The sequence below is a fragment of the Megachile rotundata genome, chromosome 2 (genome assembly GCF_050947335.1).
Source record: "Megachile rotundata isolate GNS110a chromosome 2, iyMegRotu1, whole genome shotgun sequence".
Taxonomy (NCBI): domain Eukaryota; kingdom Metazoa; phylum Arthropoda; class Insecta; order Hymenoptera; family Megachilidae; genus Megachile; species Megachile rotundata.
In genome coordinates, this window is record NC_134984.1 from 13,660,916 (window position 1) to 13,683,836 (window position 22,921).

Consider the following 22,921-nt stretch of genomic DNA (forward strand, 5'->3'; position numbering starts at 1 on the left):
TGTAAACAACGTAATCGAAGTGCATTTGGCAATAAAGCGAATAACATCGTTTCACGGTTAATGGCCATTTAAAAACCGGAGTCTCAGCAAAAATGACGAAAGATTTGTCAACACGTCGTCACTGGTCGGTTCAAGTTTTTGCATCTCATCGGGTGTCTCGTTTGTGGTTCGTTACGGTACGGTACTGGCGTGCGGGAATGGTGGGGGTTCCCATTGGACCAATGGGAAGAGAAATCGGGGAGAAACCCGGCGAACTGGCGGGCAGCACGGTAACAGGCAAACTTAAAGGCAGTTCGGTACTCGCACGTGGGTCTTCGTTCGTGTTGGATGTGTGCGCGCAGGGAACATCGCCAATTGTAAAGGACACCAGTCAGTTACCACGTACGTGTCATAAAAAGTGTTTCGCGCCGGATATTCCTTTCATCGAAAAGCAAAACCTGCGAAATTTACCGACGAACCCGTGGTAATTAAATACGAGTTGTCTCTGTGCATTGTTAACGTCGACTTAACTATTAATAGACACACACACGCACGCACGTACACGCATATATATTTTGTTACGCTAGTAAAGAAATAGAGCTACGTTGTTAGTGTGAATTTCTTCCTGGTGATTTTCCTTGGAATTTACGACAACGTTACAGTGCATCTAGTGACAGTGCTCCGAAAAGTTAGAGGTGCGTATCGAAAACTTTCCTTTCATACAAAGTTACTTCGAGCGATTATTTTGCATTCGCCGTGTGTGCAAGCGATGTTTCAACGTAATTCGATGAGAACGCTTCGATGGAAGCGTTTTAATGGATTTCGAACGAGCCGCGGTAAATCAAAAGGGCGCGCTGTAAGGTCACGTTGGAATTAGGTTACTAACGTTTCGAATAGATTAGAAGTGAACTCGAGAAAAATGATTGTACGATGGAGAAATGTTTTTAGGAGTGCTTCGTAAAACGCTCTGCTTTAGTCGGTTGTTCTTCTTTCACCCCCGGTTGCAGCGGGTTCGTCGCGACAAAGGGGTACACCACCACGGGCACGTGTACCACGACGTTTATTAATAAACCTCGACGTTGGCTGGACGATTTCTCTTCGGCAGAAGGCTCGAAAACTTCTGTAGGAGATTACGATCGTCTGGAGATTCGTTGTCTTTTAGCCTCTTCTTTATTTTATTAGGGAATATTACCGTCCATATCTCGCGGAAAATGCCTCCGCGCGAATGTCATCGTCGACGAATAAATTATTCGATTTAAATATAACTTTTCTAGATATATTTTCTTCTTGTTTTTATTATGAACGATTTTGTTGCTCTACCGAAATTAATTTTTAGTATTCTCTTTGAAAAATTATCTTACATATATTCTTCATCGTGTTAGTTTAAATTATACGGCAGCTGCAATTTATCAGCGGTATAAGTTTTCATAAATTATTTCTGAATCATTTATTTTCATATAATTACACATAGAAATGTCAATTCTTGTTTTATATATTTTTGTTTTGAACAATCATCTTTATATAACTAATTCTGATAGATAAAAATGTTGATACATTTTTGAACACAAAATTTTATCTAGTCATTTTTATTATACTGCTTTTATTTCAAATTTAGCGATAAATAGTTTCAAATGAAAAGACTTATACAAATGAAAAGGTTTAAGCAATCATCATATTTTAAAAGATATGTAAACATATTTAATTTTAGAGAGACATTTTGTGTATTTTTCTTTGCTTGTCTTTATCTTAACTTTCACTACTCTATAACTCTACAATAAAAGTTATAAATAAAAATTCTAAACTATATTGATCATATACTCACTTTTAAATTAAAAATAAATAAACATCGAATGGAACATAAACTGACTAAATAAATTTGAAGATTTTTATAATTTAAAATTGAAGACCATCCATAATTTTGATGAGCATATTTACAATACATAAAAACAGTAATACAGATGAATTATTTGAACATTTTATCTTCATGATAGGGTGAAAATATGTTCATATTTAAACAACTATTTTCACATCAAAATATCAAAACAATTTCACTGCGAATAATTACTTTCATAAGCTTAAACCAACATAAAAAAATCGAAAGATGAAAGAAGAAAAAAACGATCACTGAATTAAAAATTAAGCGTACATAATTAACCTCAAGTAAATTAATTAACATTAAAACGACGATTCAATTGACCCAAATAAATCGCCAAAAGATCATAAACGAAGCGTATAAAAAATTACAATTAACCGAATTCATACGTTATCGAGTATAAATTTCTTTGAACGTGACCGTAGGATTGTGTGTAATGCTTCAACAAGTGTTTCAATTAAGATGCAAATAACCGTACGATAATATTATAAAACGGATGTATGCTGTCACGGTTTCACCTGGAACAGTATATCACCTTCTGTAACGAGAAGATTTAGAAATCTTAGGCAACAGCTTATAATTGCATCGGTAAAAACTCGCGCGTTTTTTCCATAACGCACGAACAAAGACAGCCGTGATCTCTTGTTTTCTGAAAGTCTGGCCTTTGCGACTTTGGCCGAGAAGATATTTTAGTGAGTTTTGTCGAGCGCGTGGCAATCGGCCAGTATCGAATACACAAGGCTGCTTCGTGATCGAAAAGCATGGTAGCATCGCAGCGAAGACCATTAGGCTAATTACACTGTTCAACAAGTATGTATTTGGACCACTCGTATTTTCAACAGTGTTGGGTATCGCTCGAACCCGTCGAATAACCTTCGAATTAAAATTGGGAACAAATCGAAGTTATTCGATAAGCTATTTTAATTGGGATGTGCCGAGATTAGGGCTCGGTAGGGCGACCGCAACGGACCGATGCACGGGCGTGCTTGTCACGTGGCGTGATGGCAGTGATGAATAGTCAATTTCTCGGGGGGTTAAAATTAGGGGTTTTGCAAATTTGGGGATTGGGGAATTTGGATTTGGGGGGTTGTGTTTCGGGGAATTTGGAGATTCTGTTTCTTGGGGAAGAGGGATGTAGGAAGAGGGATGTGGGAATTTGGGATTTAGGGATTTGGGGGTTTAGGAATTTAGGATTTAGGAATTTAGGATCTAGGGATTCGGGAATTTAGGAATTGGGGATCTAGGGATTTGGGGATTTAGGAATTTAGGATCTAGGGATTCGGGAATTTAGGAATTAGGAATCTAGGGATTTGGGGATTTACGAATTGGGAATCTAGGGATTTGGAGATTTAGGAGGTGGGGATTTAGGGATTTAGAAATTTGGGATCTAGGGAGTCGGGGATTTAGGAATTTGGGATCAAGGGAGTCGAGGATTTAGGAATTTGGGATCTAGGGATTTGGGAATTTAGGAATTGTGGATCTAGGGATTCGGGAATTTAGGAATTGGGAATCTAGGGATTTGAGAGGTTGGAATTTGGGATCTAGGGACTCGGGAATTTGGAAATTAGGGATCTGGAGATTCGGAGATTTTGGAAGTCGAAATCTGGGGATGTAGAATGTTGGAATTTTCGATCTAGGGATTTGAGGATTTAGGAATTGGGGATCTAGGGATTCGGGGATTTAGGAATTCGGAATCTGGGGATTCGGAATGTTGGAATTTGGGATCTAGGGACACCGGAATTTGGGAATTAGGGATCTGGAGATTCGGAGATTTTGGAAGTCGAAATCTGGGGATTCGGAATGTTGGAATTTTGGATCTAGGGATTTGAGGATTTAGGAATTCGGAATCTTGGAATTCAGAATGCAGGAATTCGGGAATTTAGGAATTCAGAATGTAGGGATTCGGAAGTCTAGGAATTCAGAAAAATAGGAATTCGACACCTAGATATTCAGAATTTGAAAATTTGACGCCCCAAAAGTTTATAAAACTGAGAACTCGAAATCAGTCACGTCTGTTGCCTTCATTATTCTCAAATTGTTAGTTAACTTCAATATAAAATACAGTATTAAAATTAACACTCATCACTTGTTATTTAATATGTCATTAAGCTAATATTAATTAATATTAAGCTAATTAAAAATCTATTATTACATCAAGTAACTCACATTAAATTATTAAACAAGATACCTCGATAATAATCTACAAGTTCAGAAGTTTATATTAATTTTATTATATTAAAATTTCATTAGTGTAATAATCAATAGCATCAAACAAATTGTGTTTAACCATCTATATATTTATAAAAAAAAAAATAGAATTATTTTGTACTATTCACAGCACTGCGTTACTGATTTTCATTAAAATAGAAAGTTCACGGAACACACACGTAAAATCGCCCAGTGCAAGTTTCTTTTTATCGAAAAAGGAAAAATTAATTTATAGAAATCGCGAACAACAGAAATTACTTTTAATAGAATCGTTTTACTCGACTTAGTGCGAAGATTCTTGTGCACTGAACCAAATGCACAAACGTTCTCGTTTTAAATAACTTTCTAATTTTGAGTGTTGCTCGAGTCTCTCTCGCACAGCGTCTTCTAACAAAAACTTTTAATATGCTCGTCCTTCTTTAGTGGTTCTTTCACCTTGCCTTATCTGGCAAATAAAAATACAAATATCCGACTTTTCATTCGAGTACGATGAACCTGTTTCTGCGATTCTTGTTATTTTTACGCGAAACAGAAGCTAATAAACGCTTGTAAACGTACGTTTTCTCGAAAATTGAAAGAGACGTTAATGAAAATGAGGGTGATATAAATCTGTCTCATATTCAATCTATTATTAATATTATTATGGTTATTATTATTATTATGAGAATTCAAGAATTTAGGAATTTGAGATCTAGAAATTTGGTGGTTTAGGAAGAATTTGAAAGTATAGGGATTTTAGATAGCAACGAATATGGAAAAGTAGGTTATAGGAATTTATGGACATTTATGAAATTTATGGATTTATGGACATATGGAAATTTGGGTATATTAAGGTTTGGTGATATGCAGATTTAGGGTTATACTGATTTTGGTATCCATATGGGAAATTTAGCAGTGTCTCTACACTTAGAAGTGAGGATATGAGAATTTAAGAAAATGGAGATTTCAAAATGAAAAGATTGGATATCAAGGGATATGGGGATATAGGGACTTGAAGGTATAAGAATTTGAGTGTATAGAAATTTGGGGGTTTAGGGATTTGAGGATCTAGGAGTATACGAATTTAGAAATTTGGAGGCATAGGTATTCAAGGATCTAGGAATTCAACGATATAGAAAAATGGTTTAGGAATTTCAGGACCTAGAAATTTAAAAATATAGAAATTTGTGAGGTTAGTGATTTGAGTGTATAGAAATTTGGAAGTTTAGGGACTTGGGAGCCTAAGAATTCAAGGATATAGAAATTTGAGGGTTTAGAGATTTGAGGACCTAGAAATTTAAAAATGTAGAAATTTGGGAGGATAGGGATTTGGAAATGTAAGGATCTAATAATGTAAAAATCTAGGAACTAAAAAAATTTAACAGTACAGAGACTTGGAGACATAGAAATCTAAAAGCACAAAAATCTAGGAACATAGGAATCCATGTATATGCAAGAGGGATATTAACAGGAATATTGAAATGTAAGTATCCTTAACATCTAAAAATTCAACACCATAGAAATTTCAAAATGTTGTTTTCAAGTTTTTATTCTAAACTTTGTATACATCCAAATCTTCAATCCATAAAAGAGATTAAACATCAAAGAAAATTTATTTGTTTTAATGCAAATCTTATCGACTTGCTTTAAGATCTTACTAGATGTGAACAGCACATAACAGAATCCCCTATATTTGATATAGTCTTCATCAAGGTATATAAAGAGATCGTAAAACTCTTGAACAGCCAAAACACAGGCTAGATAAGTGAAGAAGGGATGGATCAAAGAAGATCATAAAGATTGCATAAGGTTTCAGAAAACCTGAAATGTTGCATGTGGTATATATGGAAAAAGTGAAATAGTAAATGCAGCTTTATTATTTATCAAGCATGCACGTAATACGGTCGTTGCTTCCATTGTCAGGGACGGACCTTGTTTACGGTGCACCACGTGCAGTTGCATGAGGCGATAAATTTGGAAATTTAGGGATTTGGGAAATTGGAAATTTGTAATTGGAGAATTTGCAAATTTTGGAATTTAGGGGTGTAGGGATTCAGGGGTTTGGAAGATAGGAATTTGCAAAATTTAGGAATTTAAGGGTTCAAGGATTTGAAAGATAGGAATTTGCAAATTTAGGAATTTAGGGGTTTAGGGATTTAGAAGATGGGAATTTGCAAATTTAGGAATTTAGGGGTTTAGGGATTTGGAAGATAGGAATTTGCAAATTTAGGGTTTTGGAATTTTGGAAATTTGAATATTCATAATTGGGAGATTTAGGAATTCAAGAATTTAGAATTTAAAAATCTGAATTGCGAAATTTGGAAATAAGGACTTCATATAAAATTCCACAAAATTTAAAGCTTGCAAATTTAGTAAATTAACCCTTCCAAAATTTCGTAACTAAAAAATTGCAAATCTGAAAATTCACAAATCTAAATATTACTCTACAAAAGCAAAAATACAAAAAATTAAAAAACCTAAAATTTAGGTCCTACAATATTACAAAATTAAAACTGTCAGCAATGCGCCACCTCAGAAGGTACCTTAAAAACATTCAAATTTAAATCAGAAACATTTAATAATTCAAAAAGAATCTGCGTTTAATTCGCAAATATCCGCAAAAATTTTCCCGGGGCGTAAAGAGCGGTAATAGCAGCCCTGTCTCCGGTAGCCGCATTCAGAAAATCGGTCTTTATGCCTCACGTCCCGGCGCGGCGTTAGTTGCATTTGGTTTTAGGATCGAGGGAAAGAAGCGAGCAAGGAACGGGCGGCTATCAAGAGAGAAAGAGCAACGGCGAGGATGTCGGAGTAGGAGGAGTAGCCCGATGGCAATACAACAATATGATTATACGGCGTGCTGCACCGGTTTTCTGCAGCAGCTGCCGTCGTTTTGGGGGATCCAACAAAAACGAACGACGTTAGGGCCGAACTGGTGCACTGTCATGGGATGGCGCTGGTATTGGTGTGGCAGGTGGGGCATGGTGGGGGGCGAGTGGGGGTCGTAGGGCCCCGTTTCGCAGGGCCTGCGTGTACCTGCGTCCAGCACAATGTGTGAGAAAGAGTAAGAGAAAAAAGAACCAGTTGAGAGGAAGAAAGAGAAGCTTCTTTCTGTAGAGACTCTAGTTCTCTATCCATCCTTGCCTGCAGCATTGCAGAAACTCGAAAAATAACCCCGCTAGCCTCGCCATGTTCACGAGAAGCGAAACTGGCTCCCTTTTCAGACCGTTACCGAGCCTTGAATGGAGGTCAGGGTCCCTTCTCCTTGCCCTTTTTCTTTTTTTCTTTCCCTTCGAGGTATATACCTTTCCGTGTCCTTCTTCTCGTTGTAGACCCGTTGCCTGTTCCTCTTCTCGTTCCCGTTGCTCTGACGGTTTTCCCTCGACCGACCCCTCGGAAAGGGCGTTCTATCTGCTCCCTTTTGTACGCGATGGAGTCATCGATTTCATGGTATTAGACCGGGTCGTTTTTGTCTTACCGATGCTTCGTTTGGGTAGTTTGATACAGTCGCTCTTATGATTTACCGCTAACCTGTCATACTTCATTTCTAATTTACGATTTATAAAATACTTAATTGGAGATAATATACTTAATGTAATTGAAGACTTGGAGATAAAATACTTAGTACATAATTGGAGATTTGAAGATAAAATGCATATTAATGTAGATATTTATTCTATATTGTGGTGATAGCATTACTACATAAAATAATATAGCATGAAATTTGTATTTTCTGGCACATTTGTAAATAGTTGCAGATTTGTTGATTAATGGAATTATTGAAAATATGATCACTTTTATAATTTTATGCTGTATTTTTTTGGAGTGTTTAAAATTTGCATTGTGTGATTCTATTCATATTTTTATTGGGATTGTAAGATGGCTATGGAAGTATAGTAAAATGGTAGTATTGTGAATGAATCAAATGGTAATGTGGGGGAGTAGGAAAATAATAGTATGGAAATCTGATAGTATAGTAGTATAGTAGCAGAGTATCATAGTGGTACAGTGGTATAGTGGTATAGTGGCATAGTAGTAAAGTAGAATAGTAGTATAGTAGTATAATAGTATAGTAGCACAGTAATATGGTAGCAGAGTATTACAATAGTATAGTAAATAACATAAAAATAAAATAACAAAATAGGGAAGTAGAAAAATAATGGTATAGCAATATAGTAATTTAGTAATATAGTAATACAGTAATATAGTAATACAGTAATATAGCAATACAGCAATATAGTAATATAGTAATATAGTATAGTAATATAGTACTTTAGCGAAAGAGTAGAATGATACAATAGTGTAGTAGAAAATAGTAGTATTCTAGGATAGTGGTGTAGTAGCACAGTGGTATGGTAATATAATAGTATAACAATATAGTTGCATAATGGTATAGTAGCACAGTAATATAATAATATAATAGTTTAGTAAAATGATAGAATTGGAAACTAGGAGAACACCTCCTGTAAAATATATCTATATACACAGATAAATAGCCGCCATTTAAATACAACAGCAATTATATTGCAGTAACTATTACCATTATAAAAAATATAACACCTAGCCTAAAATTTCCAATCAGAATTCTAAGATTTCTTGAATTGAGTCCATGATCAATTGACGAAAGAAAAAAATTCTTGTATATTTGCAGATAACCAAAACCCACTTCGCCTAGATGCTGTTGAGCCTGTGACGCGGTTAACGTTGACCCAGGTAACGAGCAAGGTGTCAAAATTGAGCAAGTCGTTCTCTCGTCCGGCGGTGATCTCGCCAAAATTTGGAGGATGTTGATGCCTGGTGCCGCTGGTCTCAGTGCCGTCGGCGCAGTGGGCGCTGTGGGGGCTCCAGGGCCGGACGAGCTGGTCTCGGGCCTCGGTGCCCTGGCCGGCACCACGCCACAACAAAAAGACACCACGTGGACGAAACTGTTCGTCGGTGGTTTACCGTATCACACCACCGACAAAAGCCTTAGGGAACATTTTAACGTGTACGGTGACATCGAGGAAGCCGTTGTCATCACCGACAGACAAACCGGAAAGAGTAGGGGATATGGCTTTGTAAGTATCGCAATAAGTATTCATGTTTTTCTGTTGATTGATAGTTGTTGCTGTGAGTTGCTTTTAGTTTGTGAATAGCTTAGAGTAGTCAGGTATATTTGAACAGTTTTTTTATTTAGATATGTTTTGAGTTAACGAACGAATATCTTTGTTTGTAATGAACAAGAGGAAGACTCTTCGTTTACACAGGTTAACGTTGCTGGAACGAATGTGCTAAGTAAGTGCGCAAAGATAGTGGTATAATTTATCGTGATAACGTAACCAGTTCGTGCATACGCATTTGAAAGACACGTTGGACTGACTTCATTTTACCGTAACATTTTTATTATCGATACAACTCGAATTGTTATTCTGACTTTACTTTTTATTATATTCAGTGGACAAATATTCATCGTGGCTGCAGATTGTCGCCATATTTCACTGCGCACTACATCACTACAATATTTAATAATTAAATAATAATTAAAGTATTGCTAGATTAGGGATTTCTCTCCCTAGATTCTCCTTAGGTCCCAGAATCAAGGTTCTAAATTTTAACTATTCTCACAACTCTTGCAGTTAAACTTTCTATGTACTCTTCAGATTATTTTAAAATCATTTTCTGTCCTATGAGTCAAAGTCTACGTTCATTGTATACACGTAGCTATTTTCAGTATGGCAGCTAATCCGTTAACTGAATTTCTTATCCAGGTCATTGTAATATTCAGGTATAATCGCGATACAATAAGCTCGTAATTTAAACCCTTAAGAGTAGCTATACCAGTATTAGGGTTCTCAGGACCATATACTGTCCCAGGGTTCTGTTTTAGGGTTCCGTTACAATGTATTGAATGGATAGCCTTTCTTTGGTCGAAAACTAAAATCTTTCAATTGCCGTTTCCTTTATTAGATTTCCTGTATTTCCTTGAACTTTCAAACTTCCAGATGGGGAAGTTCATTCATATGATTTTTGCGAATTTAATCTCTTGTCATATGTTGATGAGTATGATGTGTGACACACTCACACATGTGGTGAATGCTACTTGAATTTTTAATACAAATTTTTAAGTTTCAATTTGGAGTTCAATTATTTGAGTCAAATTATACTTTGCAAGGTTGAGGATACTTGTGTACAAAATTGACGTAACGTTTCAACTTCCTTTGTTTTAATATTGTATAGTTGAGGCACCTGACAAATAATGGTGGATGTATCGCAAGGGGTTGAAAGTGTGAACCTGTTAAAATTTAAGTAATATTGCAATTTAAAGTTTCAAATGTTCAATGCTCCAATATAGCTGAATTATTAGTACAAACCACCTATCTGACAACAAAAGCAAATAATAAATAATTTAAACCCTCCATCACACTAGCCTAACCAAACCTATCAGTCTTTAAATCGAGTCCATCCTGAATTATCACACTAAGCATAATTAAGATTACACTACTATCAAGTTTCCCAGATCTGTTTACAAGGAACAGGAGCATATGATCGAACCGGAAGCGGAAGGATTACCGAAATAATCGATCGAATCTGCATGCAGGTGATCATGGGTGACAGGCCAGCAGCGGAGAGGGCGTGCAAAGACCCTAACCCCATAATCGACGGTCGCAAAGCAAACGTCAACCTGGCGATTCTTGGAGCTAAACCCAGGGGTAATCTGCAAGCGAGTAAGTTTTACTCAAAATGTATGATAATTTCGATATATATACTCTCGATAGTTAGATGGTGATGTTTGAATTATTATCGCTTGAATGATTTTGTGCTGTGATTTTTTTTGATATTTCAGTGCAGACTTTTCAGTTTGTAGCTCATATTTTCTGAGTGGTTAGGTGTTCTTTTTATTATTTCAAAGTTTTTGATTTTAGTATTAAGCAGCTATTTTTAAATTACAGAAGCCTTTTCTGTTGTCGATTTTTATGGAGACAAATTACTGTGGATGTTGATTTATATTTGATCGATTGTTTATTCAGTTAGTTGTTGGACGTTGATAGGTTTAGTGAGATTTAGGGAAATTCTGAAGCTAAGGAAATGTATTTTTAAAGCTAGATAATTCCATATTTCTAAATTTAGATAATTCCATATATCTAAATCTAAATAATTACATATTTCTAAATTTTCCAAAATAATATTTCTATCTAATAAACATTACACATATGTCTAGTAAGTTGACAGTCGTAGACAATGCGAATGCTATTGTTTCCCATGCCAACTTACCAGACACACGTGACACGCATGAGTGACATTAAAATTCGAATTCGATTTTATGTACGTCACTGTCACGAGTTTTACGTCGTTGTAACATCGCCAAATTTGAAAATCACCTCCATCGTAGTAAGATATTATCTTCTTGGACGTAAAGGATAATAATTCTTGTCGAGAGATCGACGAGGGCGGGTGTCCAACGCTGGTGAAATATCTCTGCGAGAGTTCTGTTAATTTCATCTCTAAATTCAGTAGCAATTTAGAAATCTGTCGGAAGCAAATTTGAACTTCTATTCAAACATAATATAATTAAATTTCATAACGAAATCAAATTTCAATGTGACCTAATGTATAAATTAATTTATAAATTTTAATCCAATTTTATTTTAATTTCATCTGAGGTTATGTTTAGACTTTTGTAATGAATTTATATATTAAAATGCATATTAATTTAAAAATTTTTTAAATTAACCAGGAGATACATGGAAATTAATTTTAACTCTTATATGAATATAATAAAATTGAATTTCAACATAGATGAAATTACAAAGACAAAAAATATTTTCAATTACAATATTTAACTTTGACATTTATATATATCAAAATGTGAGAATTTCATGATAGGTATACAATTATAAATATAATATACAATTATTTTGTACATCACATTTGCAACAAAATTAGATCTCAAACTTAGCTATTACTTTAGACGCAGAATAATGTTCACATTTCTCTCCGTGAAGAATGTTTAAAAACTTTCCAGTTAGTAACTAAATTTAAGGAGATAATTACGTAGTTAAGTTCGAAGTTGAAAAGGGCAAAGTACAGCATCAGAAACGAGATCGAAAAGAGTCGCTCGAGTCGTTCCCTGAAACCCTTGCGATGGCTTCAAGCCAACATAGTTTGGTGCTTTGGCACCTAAGTCTAAAATTGCCTTAACCCAAGTGCCGGCTCTGTCTTTGTTTCTTTTCTTTCGTGCACAAAAGTCGTGTCTGTCTTCGGATTGGTCAACGATGCCTAAATTTAGGAGCTTTATGCGTACAATTCTACTTTGGACTTTGCATTACATTTTTATTCGCTGAGAGAAAGGACTTGTACATATTTTACACATACCGTAGAGATATAATTATTTCTTCTGAAGATTACTTTTCTGTTCTTTGTTATAATTCTCTGTATACTGTATTGATTGTTCGAAACTGTACTATAGTAAAATATATATAAATTGTAATATAATTATTGTAACAATTTTTAATTTTTGAAAATCTTGAAGTGGTATCTCGAATTTGAAGGTTTTAGAGTTTCCAAATTCAAAGTTTCAAAATCTCAAGGTTTTCAATTTTCAGAAATTTCAAAAGTTGTAGATTTTAGTATTTAATGCGCTCAGATCCAGTATTCGAAGTTCCAAACTCTCCAAATTCCAAATTTGTGAAATTTTGCAGTTGTAAGATTACAGAGTTTAAAAGTTTCAAACTCTCAAAGGGTTGAACTTCCAAAGCCCCAAATTTCTAAAATTCCAAGATCACAAAATTCCAGAGTCTGAATCCTAAAATTCTAATCATCCAAACCCTCGAATTTCCATATTACCAAAGTGTCAAACTTCCAAAGCCCCAAATTTCTAAAATTCCAAGATCACAAAATTCCAGAGCCTAAATCCCAAAATTCTAATCATCTAAACCCTCGAATTTCCATATTACCAAAGTGTCAAACTTCCAAAGCTCTAAATTTCTAAAATTCCAAGACCACATAATTCCAGAGTCTAAATCCCAAAATTCTAATCTTCCAAACCCTCGAATTTCCAAATTATCAGAGTACCAAACTTTCAAAGTCCCAAATTTCTAGAATTCCAAGATCACAAAATTACAGAGTCTGAATCCCAAAATTCTAATCTTCCAAACCCTCGAATTTCTAAATTACCAAAGTGTCAAACTTCCAAAGTCCCAAATTTCTAAAATTCCAAGATCACAAAATTCCATAGCCTAAATCCCAAAATCCTAATGTTCCAAACTCTCTAATTAATCTATGAAACTCTCAAACTCCTAAAGTCCCAAAATTTTTAACATTCTAAGATCCCAAAATTCCTATCACATCCCCAGATATGAAAACTCTAAAAATTCTCTAAAAGAATCCTCCCATATTTTTTTGTTCCAACGTAATGAAAGTATGGTTTAAGAATCGTTCGACTGGTCAAAGAATCGACGACAAAACATGTTTCTTTCCGGTTAGATTAGATAGCACGAAGGTATTGTAAGGTATTCGCAAAGAACAGGATGTTCGATTTACACGAACACGGGTGCCCGAGTTCAGGGCTGGCCATTAGAAACGTAAATAGGATTGACTTGGAATTGTTTATGATTTCAGCATTCCCGTTCGCTGCTGGCATTCGAGCTGGATATCCCGCGGTTCTTCCTGGTCAATATGGGTAAGTCTACATTGATGTGATTTGATTTTGTCGAAGGATATTAAAAGAACGTTATATGTCGTAACCGTAGCTAACGTAAAAATAGCGTACTATGTCAAGAGGAGTTCGCGCGGCTTAAAATCGTATTATTCGAGTTGATATAATGCGACCGTAATGAACAAAAATTGAACACGATAACAGGATAACGGTATAGTTATTCGATTTTTAGCAGTTCGTGGTATTTTTTAACGTTTTCGGGCATTTTTCGAACGTCTGAATTAAAATTACGATACAGTCTGTTACGCAAGAGCGTGGACGCCATCTTGTGTCGGAAATAATTTAATGGACGAGATGGATTAAAATTAACTAAAATTTTATATAAATTAAACAGATACGTCTGTTTGTATATTTGGTTCTCTTTTAAACTGAAATGTTTTGGTTTTATTGGTTATATACTTTAAATTGTTGTTAAATATGAGAACTGTAATTTAATGGTAATGAAGCAAATTAAATAAAATTACAATTTGTAGATATGACTCTGCATAAAATTGCAGATATCTGAAGTAGATATTCTTTTTAAACAGGGGTTAGAGTCGTATCAACGTCATAGGTTATTAGCGACTGAGGTAGATATCGAAGAAACAATAATTGTTAACTGAATAAGAATAGATAATATTATATTACTTTTCACTAAATATTATTTGTACTGTTATCTACATATCCATTAATTATGTTTTCTACTATTTTCTTTCGTACACACATTGGCAAATGTCAACAGTTTCATGCAAGTCAAGCTTGCAAATAAATTTATGTGACGCATTTACTGCCTGACGATGATTTGTAAACATGCAAATTTGTTTGTTTTATTGGTTAGAAGACTGTAAACTCGAAAATATTTGAATTTTAGAACTCGAACATTTTTTGTAGCATTTCATTGTTTTTAAGTTAGATGTTTTGCAAATTTTAATATTTCTTAATTTCTAAATTTCTAAATTTTGACATTTTTTTAATCTATAAAATTGCGAAATTGTGAAATTGCAAAGTTGTAAAATTTTTCTATTCTACAATTCTGCAATTCTTCAATTTTTCGATTCTTCGATTCTACGATTCTACGATTCCATGATTCCACAATTCCACAACTCTGCAATTCCAAAGTTCCAAAATTCTACAGTCCTAAAATTCTAAAATTCTAAAGTTATAAAATTATAAAAATGCAGATATTAAAAGTAAAAGATCTAAATTTCTGAAAATTCAGAAATTTGTAAATTTCTACAAAAACAGAAGAAAGTATCCACGCTCTCGCGTAACAGACAGTTCGTAATTCCCACGCCACCGAAGATAAAAATCGATCGATAGCGCACATATCTTGAATTTTGTAACTCCGATTAAAATTCCATGACAATTGTCCGCGATCAGGGGCAATCTTATGCGAAGTCGCAAGAAGGTCGATAGAAAAGAAAATCGAGAACGAAGGTACTCGCTTGACGGTCTCTCGGTTAATTTAACATAACAAACATTTTTTTAAAGGCAGACTTATATATAACGTTTCAGCATCCTGACGCGTGCGCGTAAAGGAGCAAGCAGAGAATTCTCTTTTCGTGATCCTTGAGAGTGCCAAGGATCGTTTCTATGGAGGGCAAAAATGTACATATAAAAGAGAGACGAAACAGAGAAAATAAAAAGTGAAATAAAAAAAGTGAACACAGAGAGACGAAACGAAAAAAAAAATGAAAGAGACAGAAAGAACGAAAGAGAGGAATAAAGAGAGAGAGGGGGAGAGAGAGAAATAAAGAGGGCACAGAAATATTTGCGATCAATGAGAAAGAGGGAGAAAAGGGAGGGAGAGAGAAAGAACGCGGCACACGCACACGTATCAGAAGCCATGAGTACCTACGAATTTATTTCTACGAAATCAAAAACTTCCTGAGGATCGGCCTCTTCTTCTTCTTCTTCTACTACTGTACTTTTTTTTTTTGGTTGTGCTTTTTTGTTTCTTCTTTCTTGATGAGGTTGACGTGAAGTGATATGACAATTTGATTGCGGTTGCTGAGAGATTTGTTTGTTACTGGTTTTGACTTTTTTGGTCTTTACTCTTTTTACACTCTTTTTCTTAATCACAATAATAATAATAATCGCAGTAACGATAGTTATTGAATAATCATTTGATTAGGAATTCGTTCGTTGTTTTTTTTTTAATTCTAATTCATAATTACGTGTTAACTTGGCGAATCGAAATCATTTTTAACAACGGTTTTCGTCGAATAACGATCATCGATTGTAACATTTTAGCGACCGTTCATTTCATTGCACCTTTTGTGTCTCGTCAAAGTGATCTATTTTTTTTTCGCACTGTGTTTAATTTCGTTGTGTTTTCTGGTGGCGGGTCTTTGACGATTGTAAAATTAGCTTGGTTTCAACAACGTTAGAAGACCTATAGTCATCTGTGCGATTATGTGACAATATGAATAGCGCGTTTTTGTTTGGCGTACTACCGTTCAAAAGTTTTGGGCATTTTATATGAGACAGTTTATATATTTTATACTGTTTATTAACACAGTATTATTTACAGTAATTTTAGTATATGTTGTACATTATTTATTAACACAGTGTTATTTACAATAATTGTATACATTGTACATAATATTTTTTAATACAGTATTCTATAACCTAATTATGGTACTAATTACATATTAATACTATTAAATACAATATCAAGTAAAACAATTATACAGTTTACACTAACATTTATTAATATTTATTAGACATTAGAAAAATTATAGTGAACATCGTGGTATACTAACATTTATTAATATTATTTTAAATATTTAATTATACAGACTATTTACAGTATACATTACGTACTAACATTATTTAATGAATACATAAAATAATTGTGGTATTGTATACTAATATTTATTCAGTGTCATATACTACTTGTAGTATTCATTAACTTATTATTTATTTTAATACTTATATTAATACAGGGTGTCTCAAAAATAAGATCAAAGTGTAGATTTTTTTTTAAATCCTGATTTTTCTGAGAAAATTAATTAAAATATTTGTTAGAAAATTTGTTTAAGACAGAAATGATAGCTTAAATCATTCTCAGTGATAATTTAATTAAATAGAAAATCAGAGGTTCATTTCATTGTATTAATTACATTGACTGTATGTTACACATGATTACACATACTGAACATACTGTATGCTACAAAATATTATAATTTACTATTGTTGGTAACTTATTATTGTTAGTAAAGTATTATTCTAGTTTCACTAATTATATTGGTATTATAGTAGCATTATACTAATAGAATTTTTAAAAATTCAAATTACATTAAGTAGTTAATAATATCCACTAATTCTTGAAGTAATAAAAAAGTTACAAAAATTAGTTTCTTTCCTCTACACAAATTCTGACAAACATAACCAAGAATCCAAACCGCACTAAACTAAAAATAAACCTGAAATTGAATTTCCTCAAAAACGAATGCTATATTTCAAATTACAATACACTATGCCGAGACACCCAGTATGACAAAGCGATTTTAAAAACTAAAAAACTTCATTTCCGTGAACAATAAAAATGTCTCGAAACTTTTAAGCGGTACCGTACGTTCCGCGAAATTTCGCCGGCTTTTTTTAAGAACGATTTATTAAACGATATTTCACGGATCGTAATCCGTTCGATTATCGAGGGGCAAAAGTAAGTCGAAAGGCAACGAAGTAACGAGGGAAGATTAAACCGTGCACGGTTGAATTTCATTGAATTATGAACGATACGACCGATTCTCCGAAGCGATGGATCTCCCGTGTTTTTCGCCGGAAATCGACCCGCACCGACGCGAAACACGACAACGTTCATTAGTTTTTCATCGTGACAATCGATTTTATCGCGGTTTACCTCGTTTGGCCCGGCCAGATTCCTCGGCAAGCCGCAGAAATTCGTATCGAAAAGAAAACTGTAGACAAAAAAGAATCGTCGACAAAATTCTGCTTGGAAGATGAAAGGATAATTAACGCAATTTCGATTCTATCGACGAGAATTTGTTATCTAGGAAAGGTAGAAGGTTCGTCGAGTGTACAGGCTCCGCTAACCTTTATAATAATTAATAACCTTGTGTGTGTGGTGAAGGCTTACACTACACTTGGTGTCGCTATTGGTGTTGTATTTTTTTTTTTGGTGTTGTACGTGGTGGTTTTTTTTTTGGACTTTTAATATAACACGGTGTACCGTCTGTCAGGGGAACTTTGGATGATGTTCAAATCTAGTGTGATTTTAGGTACACGAACTGTACCGAGCATTGTGTTTCTCTTCCGAGGAAGAATATTTTTAGAGAAATTTTGGTTCATGTGCTGAGGTAGACGCCCCGACTTTTCTCGTCCCATTAATGTTCCATTGAAATTTTTCTGCTTTTCTAGCTTTCTTACTTTCTTATTTCTGAATGTTCAAATTTACAAGTTTAAAAATAAAATCAGTCTAGGAACCTTTCTTGGAAAGCTTAAAATTCGAAACTGTACCGAGAATAATAAAAATACCTTCATAACTACTAAAATTATTAGAATTCATAAAATTACTATAACATTCAACAGAGTTTATACAAAGAGGAATTTTCATCAGTCTCAACTAGAATTCCTGAAGTTAATACTGCAACCGTTCAATCAATGCAGCATTCAATCGCAGATATATTGATACGTGTCCACGTGGAAACCGCGCAAGAATATCATTTGCGTCAAACACACAACGTTATATTCGCGTAGCTGAGCACATGTCCTCGAATTAGCGTAACGTAGGTGGAAAAGTGAAATCCAACACCGGTTGAGGGACATTTTCTATGTCAAAGAGGGTTATCTCGGTGTTAGTGAATCCGTGGTGTCGTAAGTTATCACGAGCGTGCGTCGCCGACGATGAGGATCACGACAACGACGACAACGCCTCGGGTTCAGCCATCTTGGAGATTTTGGCGTTTGTCCAGTCTTTATTTAGATCCACCTGTCCCCCGGATCAGCTTCCATGTTCGTGCCATTCCATCGAGGGTTCCTAAAGAGGACTTTAAACGCGAATTAAAACATCTCCGTAGATTACGTTACAGCTTCTCGTAGCAACATTTTATTTAGAAGAAAAAGGAGAATCTGCACGATCCTCGATTATAACATCTTTCGATTTTAAGTTTGCGATGAAATATTACGCTGGAACTTGGTTTTAGATACTCCGCCATGTTGCTTAGAAGTGGCGCGAAATTCGAACGCGAAAACCCTCTTCAGATTGATATGCTGATATAGGTGGTTTAGTTATTTTGAAACTTTCAAATAAAGCACGCAGAGCTTCCGTTCATCTTCGAACATGATCGATCAGAAAACATAGTATATTATACTATGGATATATTAAACTCTATCTTTTGAATTGCGTTATGTTTAATGTACCATGTTGATTTTGTTAATGAACTACTAGTTAATTAATGAACTAGTTAATTTTGTTAAAGTATGTCAATTCTGACAATGGACTATATTATGGACTTACACTTCTAAAAATAAACAAAAATGTTTATACTTCTATAAGCTTCTGAAGCTTCCAAAAATGGCCGACTTTCATCTAAAACAAATGAACATAAATCTCTGAAAAAACATAAATCTTTTGTCTCTTCTGAACATCTAACAAAAATTCCTCAAATAAAATACACAAATCATCTTGAAGCTTCAAGTCTCAAAATGGCAGCATAGTTTAACGAACACAAAATGGCTGATCTCCAAAATTGTCATAGACACTGAATTACATAAATAATGAGTTCGATATGAAATAATACAACAGTTTAATATAGTACAACAGTTTAATGTAGTACAACAGTTTAATCATAGTACATAGTGATAGAAAAAAAGTAGGTATGCAATGGTGTACTAGTTTTAGAAACCAGGTTCATAGTCGACACTTCGCAAAGACTGTTTCTATTTTCATTGTCGATGCTTCTATCCACCTGTCGCTGTCATTCGTCTGATGGGGGCCGTAACGTTTTACAACAGGCAAACACTATGCTATACAACTTCCTAGCGTTTAATTTCGTCTTCGAGGAATTAGGTGTTCAAAGTCATCCAGTTTCAAATTGCACTTTGCGGTTTAGTGCTTTGATATTTTGAACGCGGTCATAAATAATCTTTTCTGTTTCGTTGAAGGTTTTGAGTGGTACGTTGAAATCATAACAAATCTTTTTGGTTTGTTATTTTCGGGAATTTTTTTCTGTTGGGTTGTAATTGATAGGCTACTGGAAAGTTTGGGTATTTTGGGACTTTGGAGAATTTTTAGGATTTGGGGATTTGGAGGTTTAAGCATTGAGGGATTCAGGAATTTGAGAATTTGGGGTGTTGGGGATTTGGAGAATTAGAGATTTAGAAATTTAGGAAATTAGGAATTTTGGGATTTGAGGAATTTGGAGTATTTGGGGGATTTGGGGGATTTGGGGGATTTGGGAGATTTGGCGAATTTGGCGAATTTGGTGAATTTGGGAGATTTGAGGGATTTGAGGGATTTGGAAATTTAGGAATTTAGGGATTTAGGGATTTAGGGATTTAGAGATTTAGAAATTTAGGAAATTAGGAATTTTGGGATTCGAGGAATTTGGAGGATTTGGAGGATTTGGAGGATTTGGAGGATTTGAGGGATTTGGTGGATTTGGAACATTCTCAAATTTGGGAAATTTGGGGGATTTAGAGGATTTGGTAGATTTGGAGATTTAGGGATTTAGGGATTTAGGGATTTAGAAATTTGGAAATTTAAAGATTTGAAAATATTAAGATTTAGAAATTTGATAATTTGAAGAATTTTCAAACTCTAAACCTTGATTTCGAAATTCATAAATCTACAACTCTGTGAACTTGAAATTAATGCCAAACACCTACACAAAATCGCAAGCTACAATAATTCTCCTATTATCTGATTCTCAATTATTCAATTTATTTTCATCCTACATCACCGTCGATGATCATACATTTCTCTTATACATACAATACCATAACAACGAGTATCACATGTAAAAGCAGATTTGATGTAGGACAAAGGGTCACCTCCGAGAATTTCCATCTCACAGAATTTTCGGCGGAGAGCGCAACCTGTTAGCAAAAGAACAATTAAATGGTCGAGGAACCACCCTCGAACTCACCATTGGTTTGCTCCGCTTTCCAAGGATTGGTGGATCATCCCATTGGATTATCCACGGCGCCGGCGCTCGCACGGTTCTCGAACTGCGCATCGACGACACCCACACACGTATACATATGTATACACACAAGCGTACGTACACCTACACGCGTATACACACGGTCGGGTCCACTACCACATGCTTACTAGCTCATGTGGCGAACAGGTGTTCGGGTACACCCATTCGCGAAAGAAAGTTTGCTCGGTTATGTAGGTCCTCTTCGGATGAAGAACTTGTATGAAAACTTGGTAGCTTTTTAATTTTGGAATTTTTGAATGTTAGAGTTCTTGGATTTTTGAATTTGAAAGGTTATGAGATTTTAAGCTGGCGAGGTGAAAATGGTTTAGGGTGTTCAAGTTTTAGGTTTTTGAGGTTTTGAGGGTTTCAGGTGTTCAAGATCTAGGTTTTTAAGGTTTTGAGGGTTTCAGGTGTTCAAGTTCTAGGTTTTTAAGGTTTTGAGGGTTTGAGGTATTCAAGTTCTAAGTTTTTAAGGTTTTGAGGGTTTCAGGTATTCAAATTCTAGGTTTTCAAAGATTTGGGGGTTTGAGGTCTTCAAGTTCTAGGTTTTCAAGGTTTCATGCTTTCAGATTTTCAAGATTCAAATTTTTAATGTCTAAATTTTCCCAATTTCCTAAACTTCTAAACTCTCAAATCCATAACCCCTTAAACCCCTAGATTTTCAAATTTCAACATCCCTAATTACCTATATCTCCAAATTTCCACGTCCCCAAATCCTTAGATCAACTTTCTTACAAGTTCCTATGTCTTCAAATTCCCAATGTATGAAGCTTATAACCTCCTAAATCCCTAAAGCATTAAATCCTAATATCTCCAAATCTCTACGTCCTGAAATCTCAACAGTCTCCAATTCCCTAAAACTCATACAAACTTGAAATCTAAAAAATTCTATGTTGCCAAAAGTCTTAAACCATCTTGAAATTTTGAACCCTTCAAAAATCTTTCCCTAGAAATCAACAAGTGGAAGATCTTTTTCTTCTCTTATTGATATACATATATATATTTTTTGTGAAAGTCAGATTTGTTCTGGACTGTACCGTACTCATCGCACGCAATCAGGAAACAGTGTAAAGGGGAAATTATGGTATGACCACCTGGCACACGTGCCTTCACATTCTCGCCTCTATCTGACTTGTTCCAAAAACGAGGCTGTTTGTTTTGCAACTCTGATTCCTAGCTTTCAATTTACTCGATCGGAAATGTAAATATGTAAATGTTTTATGTTTGCGTTTCTTTTTAATCGAGATTTGATTCTTCTATTTTTTGAGACACTATGTTAGCTCTTGCCTAATTGGAGAATTTGGAGATTTTGGAGATTTTGGAAAATTTGGAGAATTTGGGGATTTTGGAGAATATAGAGAATTTGGAGAATTTGGAGAACTTAGAGAATTTAGAGAATTTAGAGAATTTAGAGATTTTTGAGAATTGGGGAAATTTGGAGAATTTTGAAAGTTTTGAAAATTTGGAGAATTTGGAGAATTTGGAGAATTTGGAGAATTTGGAGAATTTAGAGAATTTAGAGAATTTAGAGATTTTTGAGAATTGGGGAAATTTGGAGAATTTTGAAAGTTTTGAAAATTTGGAGAATTTGGAGAATTTGGAGAATTTGGAAAATTTGGAAAATTTGGAGAATTTGGAAAATTTGCAGAATTTGAATAATTAAGAATTTTTAAGAATAATTACAAATTTAGAATTTAGAATTTTTAATTATTATAAAATTTAGAAAATTTGCGAATTTTATATTTGGAAAATTTGACAAATTTGACCAATTGAAAATTTGGAAAAAGGAATCTTTTTATCTATAGAATTGAGAGTTTGAAAATTGTACCCAACTATTTTCTATCGTACCAAATGAAGTTCGCTAATTTCCAGCGGTTTTCAACATCCCACAGTTACCTCGTAACAACCCATAGCACTTAGTTACATTTCCATACGTGTTGTGTGGTGAGTAAAGGGTGCACCCACATACGAATCAGAAGGGACGATTAAGCAACTTTGTCCACGTGTCGACCCTCGTGTGTTGCCTTGGAACCAAGAGAT

General features: G+C 34.6%; 1 protein-coding gene across 6 annotated transcripts in view; it reads left to right on the plus strand.

Moving 5' to 3' along the window:
* The first annotated feature begins 232 nt into the window (after positions 1–232).
* Positions 233–22,921, plus strand: part of LOC100875335 (RNA-binding protein 38) — a 43,236-nt gene continuing 20,547 nt past the window's right edge. The window contains exons 1-5 of one of the 6 annotated variants that reach the window (XM_076529076.1): positions 260–463; positions 567–674; positions 8,688–9,093; positions 10,614–10,740; positions 13,634–13,694. In XM_076529076.1, coding sequence (XP_076385191.1) covers positions 8,821–9,093; positions 10,614–10,740; positions 13,634–13,694 — 461 coding nt within the window. In that variant the 5' untranslated portion in view covers positions 260–463; positions 567–674; positions 8,688–8,820. Of the gene's footprint in view, positions 675–8,687; positions 9,094–10,532; positions 10,741–13,633; positions 13,695–22,921 lie in introns of all 6 variants that reach the window. The other 5 variants (XM_076529078.1, XM_076529077.1, XM_076529079.1 and 2 more) reach the window with 5 other exon arrangements.